The 14,892-nt window shown below is 45.3% G+C and overlaps 1 protein-coding gene across 1 annotated transcript in view; it reads right to left on the bottom strand.

The window, feature by feature from the left end:
- USH2A (usherin) overlaps window positions 1–14,892 on the bottom strand; it is a 1,035,348-nt gene that overhangs the window by 972,488 nt on the left and 47,968 nt on the right. The window contains exons 3-4 of the mRNA XM_089684798.1: window positions 5,126–5,267; window positions 821–884 (exon numbers count right to left, since the gene is read on the bottom strand). Of these exons, the coding sequence (XP_089540924.1) occupies window positions 821–884; window positions 5,126–5,267 (206 nt within the window). The remainder of the gene's footprint in view (window positions 1–820; window positions 885–5,125; window positions 5,268–14,892) is intronic.

The following is a 14,892-nucleotide window of genomic DNA, read 5'->3' as shown; positions in this document are numbered from 1 at the left end:
AAACTATATCAGCAATCTAAGTGATCCAACAGATAAAAAAATTACCTTTCCTGCTCCAGCATCCTCCGGTATTGGCAAAATGTCTAAAGCTTCAAGCCCTTGTTTATGTGACATCAATTGAAGGAGAGGATCTTAGAGTGAATTGGGGCATCTTGCCCCTAAACAGAGATTGCAGTTGCCTTGGCCATCAGACATGTGGCCAACGCACAAAGGAACCTAAAGCGGAATTTTCCTCAGAAAAGGCATTTCTTCTGTTCCATTACTCCTAACTATTTCACCCCAGCAAGACTGTAGCCAAGTTCCCTATTGTAACCAGAAATCAGTTTAATGTGCTTGTACCTGCTTCACAATTAAGCAAAATAAATATATCTGAATAATTTTAAGCCTTTAAGCCCAGCAATGTAGCATATACATCAGCAAATCAAGCTCCGACAAAGAGAGACCCTTAGAACACTGAAATGTGTTGCCTTATCTTTTCCAAATTATATGAAAAAAGAAATATCTAACTATGTAAATACATTTTGCACTCTTAATTTTCAATGTGGTGCTTTTCCAGATGCTTTTTGATCTTCACCAGGGGCTCCTCACAAAGGTGCTTTTGTACATAAGAACTACCTAACAGTACTTGATATACTCCAAATAAATTCCACCACACACTGTAAGTTAGAATAAAATATTGTAATCCAGCATTACCCCCATCCACCCCTTCCATCAGCCTAATTTAGTCAGGTGAAAAGAAAGATGGGCAATAATTGATGGATATGGACTAATGAACTTTGCATATGGTCATAACCCTTTGCATCTCAAGTTTGCTAATTACCTGTTTGTAAGAGCCACAGAATACAACCGAAAGTCTTGAATTCTTCCAATAAATTGTTCCATACCTAATAACAATAAAATATATAAGTCAGGGGTGCTCAACCTTATGAAGAGCGAGGACCACTTAAGTGTTCTACTAACTTGTCATGTGTCAATCACTTGTGCTGCAGTGCTCATGTGCTAACAAGGGGCATGCTGATAGGAGGCGAAAGCTGAGCCACAGAGAAATTAGCTAATTAAGCCTCTAATTCTCTCTCTACTGTGTTACGTGTTGTTTTACTGCAGCAGAAAAAAAATCAGGTCTACCACCCTGCCAGACAAGGCTATGTTGTGTGGCAGAGCTGAGGAAATCTCAGAGTTGGATGAGCAAAATTATATATTGGCAGATTAAACAGCCCTCTTATATGTATTTTGTCTGTGTGCTTATTTTCCTAGAGTCTATCTTTAATTATACACCATATTTGTGCAAAAAATTTGCAGACATCATAAGAAGATCTTTCAGAGAATAGAACACTCATTCTATTTTATGTATACCGGCCCTTGAGCAAAAAGTAATAAATGAGAAGTACAACCTTGGTCTTTAAAAGTGGAGTAAGATTCATATATCCTGTGAAAAACATTTAGTATCATCCTTCTATCATCATTCTGATTAGCTAGGTGGTGTGAAGCTGCCTCATTAGGCTGAGGCAATGAGCCAGGCCAAGTGCCACCTTTAATTAGTGAAAAGATAGCTACAATGGTTCCTTAAGATACACTGTAAAGATAAAAAGAAGAACTGTAAAGGTACATGTATTGGGAAATCTGATTTCTTGCCAACAAGTATTTGGACCTTAGAGGAGCCCTTTTTGTCCAACATACATGTCCACTATTCAGTGCATTTCCAGAGATCTTCTAATAGACAGTAATTCAAGAGTGCTGGGTATTCTCTATTTATCTCTGCCTTGTCATCAGAGTTGCATAAAATAAGGGCAAAAATAAATTTAAAAAATGTTTAAGTAGTACAGTACTATGTATGAGAAAATGATGCTGAATCAAAATGTCACAGAACAATTTAAGGAAATATAATAAATAATATTTTTTTTTTACTCATCCAAATCCTTAAAGCATATGTAAACCGAAAAATAAGAATGCAAAATATTGCCTCTTACCAATCCTTAGATGTGGTGGCTGCATTATTTTTTTTCACATTTAGTCTTTGTAAGAACAACCCACTATACTGTATCTATGGAGGAACAGCAATGTCACCCGAGGATAGAAAGTGTTTTAAGCCTACACAACACCTTCCATTCTTCTCATTTCCATGTCATGGTGGAGGGGGGGTGTAGGTTCTGTAGTCTGCAGAGATAGAACTGTGAACAATATTAAAGGGTATGTAAACCCAACAATTAATATTTCTGGGTAAGCTGCTAACCAGTGAAAACTGGAGCCAATGGACAGATCCGTAGTTATGACATTATAGCCATACATCTTAGAGAGGATGAGAAGCAGAAGACTGAGGTGGGTTAGCAAATAACACTGGGAATGCCACCTAACTAAAAATGGAATAGAGAAGAGAAAGAACATCTTAACATTTTAAGGTATTATCCACTTTAAGACCAAGCCTTTTTTGACACTTTTTTTTTGCTAAAAAATTTCTTAGCACCCCCAAACATTATATATTTTTTTAAAGCAGAGACCTTAGAGAATAAAATGTTGCAATTTTTTTAAAAATACAATTTTTTTTTATTTTAATGCGCAAAAACACAAAATAATACCCAATTGTTTGGTACAATGTAAAATATGATGCTACGGTGAGTAAATAGATACCAAACATGTCACGCCTGCTTATGCACAGGCGACAATGTAAATTTTACTATCCATAGGTGACGTTTTAAAAGCCTTTACAGATTACCATTTCATAGTTACACATGAGGTCTTGTGCTAGAATTACTGCCCTCAATCCAGCGTTCACGGTGATACCTCACATGATGGCTGTTTGAGTGCGTGCAGGACTGATGTTTGTGTTCACGCAAGCACGGGGGAATGGAGGAGCTTTAAAAAATAAAAAAAAAATGTTTGGCCCATCCCTTTAATTTTTATTAAATTATTTTTATTGTTATCACAGGGAATATACATATCCCCTGTGATAGCAATAGGTAATGAAAGGTACTCTTTATGGAGAAATCTGGGGGTCTATCAGACCTCAGTTGTCTCCTCTGCCCTTAACCTCCCTAGCGGTATGATTATTTCAGATTTTTGGTGCTGAAAGCGGTACCATTTTTTTGCATGGAAATATGTATTTTTTTTATTGTAGGCCTGTAATTTAGGAATAACTCACTGAAATCTGTCCGATCGAGAGTCTAGTAAACATTCCGGATATGATAAAACTTAAAACACAAAATCATAACTTATAATTTAATAAATAATCATAAAAAACAATAATATAATAATAATAAATTTAATTAAATAATATAATCAAACCAAAAACACTTAAATTTGAAATATAGTGCCAAGTTCGCACATCACCGAGCAAAGTCGCAGAATCATTTTCAGTGTCTGATAACGAATTTCCCCACGAATCATTATCACTCAATTCTGCAAGTGGTTCTGATTTACTATCGCTGTTCTCTAGCTGGTCTAACACTGCTTTTGACATAAAGGGACGCTTTTTGGACGCCATGGACTTTTCTAAGTTTCCAGGCAAAAAGAACAGTCAAAATGCAGGCAGGGGACAGGACAAAGCAGTAGGGACAAAATGTATATGCAATGTTTTGAAACAGCAATGTTTTACTATGTAATAATCATTTTTAAAAAAATAAAATTTTTTAAAAAATTTCAAATTTGCCGCCGGTTCCGGCGCCCATACGTCCCGACGTCACAGGGACCGGAACACGGAAGCCGGATGCCGGCATCGGCCGGAGGAGATGGCCGGGGACGCTGCAGGGGACACATCGCGGGAGCGAAGGACAAGGTAAGCGTTGCAGGGACTCCCTATGCAACGCTGCATGGTAAGCCCGAGTGTAGCTTGGGGTTACCGCTTTTGGTACTGAAACTCTAACCCGAGCTACACTCGGGAATACCGCTAGGGAGGTTAAAAGCATCTAACCACACCAAGATAGGTGTGATCAGACACTTTCCTTGTTTAAAAATGGCTCTGTTTACATCCGGGGATACTGGAGTGAACAGGTCCCATAGAAACCATGTTAAATGGACTTTAGTACGTTTCTGCAAAAGAGCACCAAATGCATAGGTGTGAACCAAGCCTAACTCTGCCCCCACCACATCATTTTAGAATGTAAAAGAGTATTGCAACACCATTGCACTCTTTCATGTCCTTGGTGGAAAAACAGGGAGCAATATTTGAGCAACTACAATATTAAGAGGAACTCCAATAAATACATTTTTGGATGATGAAGGACCAGGTTTCTGACCTTAACTTCTGTTTCAGCCTCAAAGATGGAGGAATCCACTACCCGAAGCATGACAGCAACATTGTGAGGTTTTCTTAACTTTTTTGTCAAGCCACATACAATGTTTGGCTTAGTTCTTCATACATTGCCATGTGGAAAACACCATGGTGTGCAAAATACAGAAATGCTACGTCTGCCACGCTATACTGGACTTTATGCTGCATAGAGATCAGTAAGGTCGGAGACACTGTTAGTTTAACTGCCAAGCTGAGAAGATCATCCAATGAGGGTGCATACAGCAAGAGTGAACAAACAAGTAAAGATGGAAAAATACATTTCAGTTAGGCTCTGTTCACATCTATGCAGTTTGCTTTTTGTCCATTTTGCAGTGTTTTTTGCAGTTCGTTTTGCATTTTTCTGCACGCATTTTTGCCACAATTTTGCTGTGTTTTGTTCAGCTCTTTTTTTTTCTTTTTAAAGTGGAATATTTTTTTGGCTGGGCAGAATAAAAATGAAAACGCAAAATGCAGCAAAATTGCAACAAAAAAGCACTGCCATGCTATTTAGCAGATTCTCCATTGAACTCTATCGTAGCAAAAACGCTGCTGTTTGCTTTTAAAAATGTTTCTGACCCTTTCCAAAAATGCAGCAGCTCAAAAAAGCATAGATGTGAACATGTTCCATAGGAAACCATGTTAAATGGACTGCAGTACGTTTCTGCAAAAAGCACAAAAAAAACGCATTGGTGAGAACGGAGCCTAATAAAGATTACAAGCTACAGAAACAAAACATACTATCTAAACTCACATTTAGTGAATTCCATGTAATAAATACAGCTATTACTTTCTTTTACTCAAACAAAACAAAAATATTTCCACTGGTGAAGGAGGATGGAATAAAAGAAAGCCTAATGATACCCTTCATGCTTTGCCCAAGCCGTATGTACCTGTCCGCAGTATTCTCATTCTCATAAACTGGATCAGTCAGTATTCTTGAATCAAATGCTGTTACATCTTCTTCTGGTCCATCAATAAAGAAACCTATCCTGGTGTAATGCACCTACCAAAATAATATAAACATGTCATAACAAATTATACTGAGATTTAGGCATGCAGAATAAAAATATTGTGAAGACCGTTCTCTTTTTGTCTTTAAAACGTTCTTAAGCTGACTATCACAGATATAAGACATGATGATTAATTTATTAACAGAGTTTATAATTGTCACTTAGCAAAGAAAATTTTAACTTAGCTTTGTGAATGAAATGAAGCTCAGCTGATTTCAGTCATCCAATCCTGTGCAAGCACAAATTCTGTTTCTTTGCATTTTCCTTGCATGTGATTGGGTATTCTTTGAAAAGTGAATTTTCAGCACCTTCACCCAGCTAAGTGAATATGCATTATGCAAAAGTAAATATGCTCAATTCCTTTAGTAAGTCAGGGCTAATGTGGCTGGATAATGAAAGAAGTAAAGCATGCTCTCTTTGAACAGTGAGTTTTCACGTATCTTAGTGTAGCGCTACCCGTATGAGAACCGCTGGCTTTGGATCGCCCTTATTCCCTGCATAGCCAGGCAACACACATTCTCCAGCTTGTATGCAGACACAAAAAATTAGTTCTTGGGCTTGGTTTTTTGCATTTGTTAGGGATTTCAACTTGGATAGGAAAAAAAGGATTATAAGATGCCCAATTTGACTTGATGAACAACATAAATGAGGACAACTTCCTTCTCTGCATACTGCAGCAACAGACATTTGACTGTATTCCCTCCAGAACAGCAACAGTCTTTAGCAAAGTAAACCCCTCCCAGAAATCTGATGTCCCTGGGTGGATTTTTATCAAAGTCCCAGCTTTTAGCAGCTCTTGTCCTCTTAGTAAAAAAAATACCAACCCACCTGGCCACAGTATCTGATCCCAAGGTAAGGGATTGGGTAAGCACTAAACAGTTCCATGAAGACTTGCACAGAACTTGCATCTATCAGACTTCTCCCTTATAGGCCCTGGGGTGTAGAGGTACTCACACTGTCCTTGTCCTGCAGCTATTGATAGAACCGCTTTCAGGCCTTCCACTGGGCTGGTTCTTTTCCAGGCTATGCAGGCTGACCTTCCCCGGTGGACTGCAGGGCAGTTGAGCTCCCTCTTTCAACCTTCCTCCTTCCTCCAACCTCCAGCCTGGAGGCAGAATCCCCCTTCTCCAGGGCACCCTCCCAGTCCACAGCAGCACCTCTACCATCCATGTTCCTACCCAACTCCCCTGCTGGCCAGGCTCTGTCATATTTAAGGGCCAGTGTGCCACACTGCCAGGCCTCCTGCCTGGGATTGGTCAGACTCCCATATATAAGCAGATTAACCCCTACTGGCTTCTAGAAGAATTTCCAAGCTTGTAGAACAAGGGGAGGTACCAGAGGACTGACTTGTAGAGCCTTCCAGCCTGCCCTGAAGTAACTCTGACTGAGCACTGTCCATCTAAGCACTGGATGGACAGAAATACAAATCCATTGACAGATATTTAGGTATTTGACTGGAGTTCACTTTTAATACGCAAGTAACTCTGACTGAGCACTGTCCATCTAAGCACTGGACGGACAGAAATACAAATCCATTGACAGATATTTAGGTATTTGACTGGAGTTCACTTTTAATACACAAGTAATAATTCCCAAACAAATCTGTGGGGCTGTTTCAGATATAGATTTAGAGGGTCCATGCTTCAGCAATGGAAAGTATTTCTGAATGAGATGTGCAACAGTAAGGATCTTATGTCTATATGCTCTGCTTTAAAGGAAATGCAATATAGTAATACACTGGAACATTCATTGGACTTATATTCAAGTATTAATGTATACCTACAGTACTGTGCAAAAGTTTTAGGCAGGTGTGATGAAATGTTGTAAGACAGCTTACAAAATAAATATATTTACATTTTTTTTTATTGTTTTCTGGTTTTAAACCAGCATCAATTCTTGCACTTGCACAATCTGTACACTTGCACAAAGTCAGGCTTTTTGTAAGATTAGAGTCAGGTGTGTGATTAACCAGTTATGCCAAGCAGGAACAAATGAACATCAATTTAATATGTAGGTTGAAATACTAATTCAGTAGCTGAAACAGAAACAGCTGTGTAGGAGGATTAGAAAATCTGGGTGAGGAACAGTCAAACTCTGCTACTAAGGTGTGGTTGTGGAAAACAGTTTCTTGTCACAGATCATACACATGACAAGACTGAGCACAGCAACAAGACACAATGAGGTCATACTGCATCAGCAAGGTCTCTCCCAGGCAAAGATTTCAAAGTAGATTGGAGTTTCAAGAAGTACTATTTAGGCTTTTTTGGAGATGCACAAAGAAACAGGCAACACTGAGGACCTTCGACGCAAGGGTCGGCCAAGGAAACTTAATGCAGCAGATGAAAGACACAATATGCTTATTTCCCCTTGACATTGGAATCAATGCCATTAGCACAGAACTGGTGGAAACCAGTGGGAGCTAGGTACACCCATCTACTGTCCAGAGAAGTCTGGCTAGAAGTGGTCCAAAAGCCAATACCTTCGACATGGAAAAAGGATAAGTGACTCAACTATGAACAAAAACATGGGAACTGGGATGTAGAAAAATGAGAGTAGGTGCTCTGGACCGATGAGCTAAAAATTTTATTATTTGGCTCTAGTGGGAGGCAGTTTGTTTGCTGTAGGGCTGGAGAGCAGTACAATAATGAGTGTCTGCAGGCAACAGTGAAGCATGGTGGAGGTTTAGGGCTGCATTTCTACAAATGGAGTTGGAGATTTGGTTAAGATTAGAGATGAGCGAATTATTCAAAAATTCGATTCGGCTGATTCGCCGAATTCGCGGAATAAATTTGATTCGAGGCGAATATTTTTTCGCTGCGAATTTAACTTATAAAAAGGGTGTTTCTAGGCTTCAGAGAGCCTTTATATTAGTGCAGAACACTGTACCTTTAATTTAAATGCCCTTGGAGTCTGCTGGGGAAGAGAAATAATACTGACAGTCAGTATGACATGCAGATGAGTGCCGTCGATCTTAGAATCACCGCACACTTCACTCATTTGGGCAGTCACGGGGCCAAAACCAGAGTGTGGAGCCACAGTGTGGCGGTGGAGGCAGCAGCAATGGGAGGCCATACAGCACCCTATGACAAAATGGAACCCACCAGCAGTGTGAGGAGACCTGAAAGTGGCACATGGCAGAGTGTGGCGATGGAGACAGCAGCAATGGGAGGCCATACAGGGACCCATGACACACTCTGGACCTGGCAGCAGCATGAGGAGGCGGTACAGGGGCCCATGACAGATTACGGGCCTGGCAGCAGCAGTGGGCGGGCGGTGGATGCAGCAGTATTCGGAAGCCATACACAGGCCTAGGTTAAATAGCGGAAGCCGTCAGCAGCGTGAGCAGACGACAGAGACACATGGCGCAGGGTGGCGGTGGAGGCAGCAGTATTCGGAAGCCATACACAGGCCTAGGTTAAAAAGCGGAAGCCGTCAGCAGCGTGAGCAGACGACAGAGACACATGGCGCAGGGTGGCGGTGGATGCAGCAGTATTCGGAAGCCAAACACAGGTCTCGGTTAAAAAGCGGAAACCGTCAGCAGCGTGAGCAGACGACAGAGGCACATGGCGCAGGGTGGCGGTGGAGGCAGCAGCAATGGAAGGCCATACAGCACCCTATCACAAAATGGAACCCACCAACAGTGTAAGGAGACCTGAAAGTGGCACATGGCAGAGTCTGGCGATGAAGTCAGCAGCAATGGGAGGCCGTACAGGGACCCATGACACACTCTGGACCTGGCAGCAGCAAGAGGAGGCGGTACAGGGTCCCATGGCAGAGTGGCGAAGCGTAAGCAGCTTAAATTGAAGGCCATACAGAGGCCTATGTTAAAAATAATAACATGTTTGGGGCATGATTCTTGGCGGATTTAGTCAGTTGTGTCAGGAACTGGTGGTTTGAAATCCAGACTAATCCACGCCTGATTCATTTTCACAAACGTGAGTCTCTCCACACTTTGGGTGGACAGTCGTGTCCTCCGCGGAGTTACAATACCTCCTGCCGCACTAAACACGCGCTCCGATGCCACGCTACTGGCCGGGCATGACAGCCTTTCAAGGGCAAATTCAGCTAGTTGGGGCCAAAGGTCAAGTTTCGTTGCCCAGTAGTCAAGGGGATTGTCTACCTCGGTTGGCAGGGTGCTGTCCAAGTAGGCCCGAGCCTGTTGTTTGAGGTCCTGCTCCAGGTCCACCTGATGCTGCTGCTGCTGCGGCTGGTTAGTAGTTTCCTCACTGCGCTGGTGAAGAAAGCTACTCATCATCGACTGCAGGCTGAGGCAGCCACTGCTGGTGGAGCTGCCACTGCTCCTACCACCCCACCCCTCCCCTGCTGCCATGGCAGCGGAACGCGAGTGCACAGGGCCCACAGTGTCTGAGGATGGACGTTGGCGCAGAAAGGCAGAGACCAACTGACTACATAGGTGGTTTTTATAGTACTTTATTTTGGCCTCCCTCTCAGCAGGTGTGAAAAAGGCCACCATTTTTGAACGGTAGCGAGGGTCCAACAAGGTGGACAGCCAAAAGTCATCCCTCTGTCTGATGGTTATTATTCGGCTGTCGCCACGCAAGCAACCGAGCATGCTATGGGCCATTTGTGCCAAGGAATGCGAGGGACTCCCTGCCTCCATCTCCACAGCATACTGCCACGGTGCGTCTGGGTCCTCTGTCTCCTCCTCCTCCTCTACCAGATGCTCCTGCTCCTCCACTCCTGTCCGCTGAGTGGAAAAACCACCCATTTCACTCAATAATTCCTGAGCACCAATGTCCTCCTCTACCTCCTCCTCTTCTTCCTGTCCTGCCCCCACAGGGGTCATGTGGCGTTGAGATCTGTGCGCCACGTCTACCGCACCCTGACCAGCCATTGTTAACAGCATTTGTTCCAGGACGTGCAACAGAGGAATGACGTAGTTCATCCCATAGTCCTGCCGACTCACGAATAGCGTGGCCTCCTCAAAGGGCCTGAGCAAGCGGCAGGTGTCACGCATGAGCTGCCAATGGCTGACATCGAAGTTACACAGGGGAGTACCTTTATCCGCTTGTAACATCAGGAAATCGGTGATGGCCTTTCGCTGTTCGTAAAGGCGGTCTAACATATGTAGGGTTGAATTCCACCTTGTTGCAACGTCGCAGATCAGGCGATGCTGTGGAATTCCGTTCTGCCGCTGCAGCTCAAGGAGGGTGTGCTTTGCGGTGTAGGAATGGCTGAAATGCATGCAAAGTTTACGTGACATTTTAAGGATGTCTTGCAGTGGGATGGTGGATTTTAGGAACCGCTTGACAACCAGATTGAACACGTGAGCCATGCATGGCGCATGGCACAACCTTCCTTGACGCAGAGCAGACACCATGTTCTTTCCGTTGTCGGTCAACATGGTTCCGATTTTCAGTTTGCGCGGAGACAGCCATCTGTCGATTTCTCTGTTCAGTACACTCAGAAGTTCCTCCCCTGTGTGACTACGATCGCCAAGGCATACCAGGTGCAGCACAGCGTGACACCGTTGCGCCCTGCACATGTGATATGCCGGTCGGGTAATGGGACTTGGCACGGGGGTGGCGGCTGAGGACACGGCGGAAGAAGAGGTGGTAGAGGCGGACATCTTTGCTGGACCAAGGACGTGCAAACGTGGAGGCAAAAGCGGCGTGACCTGTCCAAGTTGCTGGTGCGGCTGTGCCGGCACCACGTTCACCCAGTGGGCCGTAAATGACATGTACTGTCCCTGACCGTAGTTACAGCTCCACACGTCGGCGCTGCCGTGCACTTTGGCAGAGACCAACATGCTCAAAGACTGGCCCACCATCTCTTCTACATGTGAATGCAGGGCTGGCACTGCCTTTTTGGCGAAGAAATGCCGGCTTGGCACTCTCCACCGCGGCTCGGCACAAGCCATCATTTCTCGGAAAGGTGCTGAGTCCACCACTTGGAAAGGGAGGGACTGCAGCACCAGCAACTTGGACAGGAGGACGTTCAGCTTCTGCACCGTCAGGTGCGTGCTCGCAAACTGTTGTCTCTTGGAAACGGATTCCAAGAAAGACTGCTGACGGAATCCGTGAAGAGGAGTAGCAGGAGAAGGAGCATCTGAACGAGCGGAAGATGCCAACGAGCGACAACTCCCCTCAGCAGAGGTGTTGGAGCCTTGACTGGCTGATAGAGGGCGATTGACGTCGGGTGACGGAGCAAGTAACGGAGCGGGTGATGGAGTGGGGGCTGGGGCAGGCAGAACCGCCGTATCTTTATCACGGTTTTCCCAGGCCACCGAATGGCGACGCTGCATATGCTGATGCAACGCTGTAGTCCCAACATGGGCCCCCTGGCCGCGCTTGACTTTCTGGCCACATAGTCGACATACGGCTACGTTTACTTCCTCGGGCGGCTTGACGAAAAATTGCCACACCGCCGAGTAGGAAACTTTGCCCCCACTACTCCTCACTGGCTGACTGCTACTTCCTCCGTGCACACCGGCACCACTACTGGCCGTGGTGGTAGGCTGCAGTGGAGCTGGTGCTCTACTCCGTGGCCGTTTGCCTCCACTGACACTGCTGCGACCCTGCTGCCTCCTGGGCAACCCACCGACTGTTTTGCTCGCTGGCAAGCTGGCACCCTCTTCTCCTGATGATGCGGAAGCAATAGCCTGATGACGACGAGGCTGCCAAGTGCGATCAGCCTCATCATCATCAATTAGGGTCTCCGCCTCACTACTAGCCCCCTCGGCTGCGTGTGGGTCAGGAGACAGACCTGTCTCTAGACCGGCTACCGAGCCACTCTCCTCGCCACTACATCTTCGCCTGGCTGCTGAAGAGGCGGATGTCTCCCCCCGTTCCTGACCGCCCTCTGTTAGCTCTTCCTCACTGTACAGTGGGGCTGAGCCCACAGCATGCGATACTTCGCTTGGTGAGGGAACACCAAAGGACAGAGGACACGTGATTTCAGTGGGCTTGGTCCCGGGCCATGCCAACTAACGGTTGTGTCTGACGTACCCACCGACCGTTGGCTGTAGGTGTCAGAGGTGACCTGGGAAGAGGAAGACGACCGAGTCAACCAATCGATGACGGCAGGGTTGTCGGTGGAGACACGACCGCTGGATGACACCGGGAGCACTGGCCTCTGGCTGCGACTAGTGCTGCCTCGACCCCATCCTCTGCTGCCACGTCTGCTCGCTCCTGAAACATTGCCTCCTCTGCCACTCCTCTGCGTGTTGTCTGACATACTCTTTACTTCAATAGTGGTTGTGAAGCAGAAAGTAACGATTCTGTGTCCCTGAGTAACGATTCTGTGTCCCCGAGTAACGATTCTGTGTCCCCGAGTAACGATTCTGTGTCCCAGAGTAACGATTCTGTGTCCCCGAGTAACGATTCTGTGTCCCCGAGTAACGATTCTGTGTCCCAGAGTAACGATTCTGTGTCCCCGAGTAACGATTCTGTGTCCCCGAGTAACGATTCTGTGTCCCTGAGTAATGATTCTGTGTCCCCGAGTAACGATTCTGTGTCCCCGAGTAACGATTCTGTTTCCCTGAGTAACGATTCTGTGTCCCCGAGTAACGATTCTGTGTCCCTGAGTAACGATTCTGTGTCCCTCAGTAACAATTCTGTGTCCCCGAGTAACGATTCTGTGTCCCCGAGTAACGATTCTGTGTCCCTGAGTAACGATTCTGTGTCCCTGAGTAACAATTCTGTGTCCCCGAGTAACGATTCTGTGTCCCTGAGTAACAATTCTGTGTCTGTCCCTGAGAAACGATTCTGTGTCCCTGAGTAACAATTCTGTGTCCCTGAGTAACAATTCTGTGTCCCTGAGTAACGATTCTGTGTCCCTGAGTAACGATTCTGTGTCCCTCAGTAACGATTCTGTGTCCCTGAGTAACGATTCTGTGTCCCTGAGTAACGATTCTGTGTCCCTGAGTAACGATTCTGTGTCCCTCAGTAACGATTCTGTGTCCCTGAGTAACGATTCTGTGTCCCTGAGTAACAATTCTGTTTCCCTGAGTAACGATTCTGTGTCCCTGAGTAACGATTCTGTGTCCCTGAGTAACGATTCTGTGTCCCAGAGTAACGATTCTGTGTCCCTGAGTAACGATTCTGTGTCCCTCAGTAACGATTCTGTGTCCCTGAGTAACGATTCTGTGTCCCTGAGTAACGATTCTGTGTCCCTCAGTAACGATTTTGTGTCCCTGAGTAACGATTCTGTGTCCCTGAGTAACGATTCTGTGTCCCTGAATAACAATTCTGTGTCCCTGAGTAACGATTCTGTGTCCCTGAGTAACGATTCTGTGTCCCTGAGTAACAATTCTGTGTCTGTCCCTGAGTAACGATTCTGTGTCCCTGAGTAACAATTCTGTGTCCCTGAGTAACGATTCTGTGTCCCTGAGTAACAATTCTGTGTCCCTCAGTAACGATTCTGTGTCCCTCAGTAACAATTCTGTGTCCCTGAGTAACAATTCTGTGTCCCTGAGTAACGATTCTGTGTCCCTGAGTAACAATTCTGTGTCCCTGAGTAACAATTCTGTGTCTGTCCCTGAGTAACGATTCTGTGTCCCTGAGTAACAATTCTGTGTCCCTGAGTAACAATTCTGTGTCCCTGAGTAACGAATCTGTGTCCCCGAGTAACAATTCTGTGTCCCCGAGTAACGATTCTGTGTCCCTGAGTAACGATTCTGTGTCCCTCAGTAACGATTCTGTGTCCCCGAGTAACGATTCTGTGTCCCTCAGTAACGATTCTGTGTCCCCGAGTAACGATTCTGTGTCCCTGAGTAACGATTCTGTGTCCCTGAGTAACGATTCTGTGTTCCTGAGTAACGATTCTGTGTCCCCGAGTAACGATTCTGTGTCCCCGAGTAACGATTCTGTGTCCCTGAGTAATGATTCTGTGTCCCCGAGTAACAATTCTGTGTCCCCGAGTAACGATTCTGTGTCCCTGAGTAACGATTCTGTGTCCCCGAGTAACGATTCTGTGTCCCCGAGTAACGATTCTGTGTCCCTGAGTAACGATTCTGTGTCCCCGAGTAACAATTCTGTGTCCCCGAGTAACGATTCTGTGTCCCTGAGTAACAATTCTGTGTCCCTGAGTAACGATTCTGTGTCCCTGAGTAACGATTCTGTGTCCCTGAGTAACAATTCTGTGTCCCTCAGTAACGATTCTGTGTCCCTCAGTAACGATTCTGTGTCCCTGAGTAACGATTCTGTGTCCCTGAGTAACGATTCTGTGTCCCTGAGTAACAATTCTGTGTCCCTCAGTAACGATTCTGTGTCCCTGAGTAACGATTCTGTGTCCCTGAGTAACGATTCTGTGTCCCTCAGTAACGATTCTGTGTCCCTGAGTAACGATTCTGTGTCCCTGAGTAACAATTCTGTGTCCCTCAGTAACGATTCTGTGTCCCTGAGTAACGATTCTGTGTCCCTGAGTAACGATTCTGTGTCCCCGAGTAACAATTCTGTGTCCCTGAGTAACGATTCTGTGTCCCCGAGTAACGATTCTGTGTCCCTGAGTAACGATTCTGTGTCCCCGAGTAACGATTCTGTGTCCCCGAGTAACAATTCTGTGTCCCTCAGTAACGATTCTGTGTCCCTGAGTAACAATTCTGTGTCCCTGAGTAACGATTCTGTGTCCCTGAGTAACGATTCTGTGTCCCTGAAT

This window comes from Staurois parvus, unplaced genomic scaffold, assembly GCF_062004578.1.
Source record: "Staurois parvus isolate SC_StPar_1 unplaced genomic scaffold, SC_StPar_1.0 ptg000357l, whole genome shotgun sequence".
In the NCBI taxonomy this organism is placed as follows: Eukaryota; Metazoa; Chordata; class Amphibia; order Anura; family Ranidae; genus Staurois; species Staurois parvus.
The sequence above is the reverse complement of the archived record's forward strand: the minus strand, read 5'-3'. Positions and strand labels throughout refer to the sequence as shown.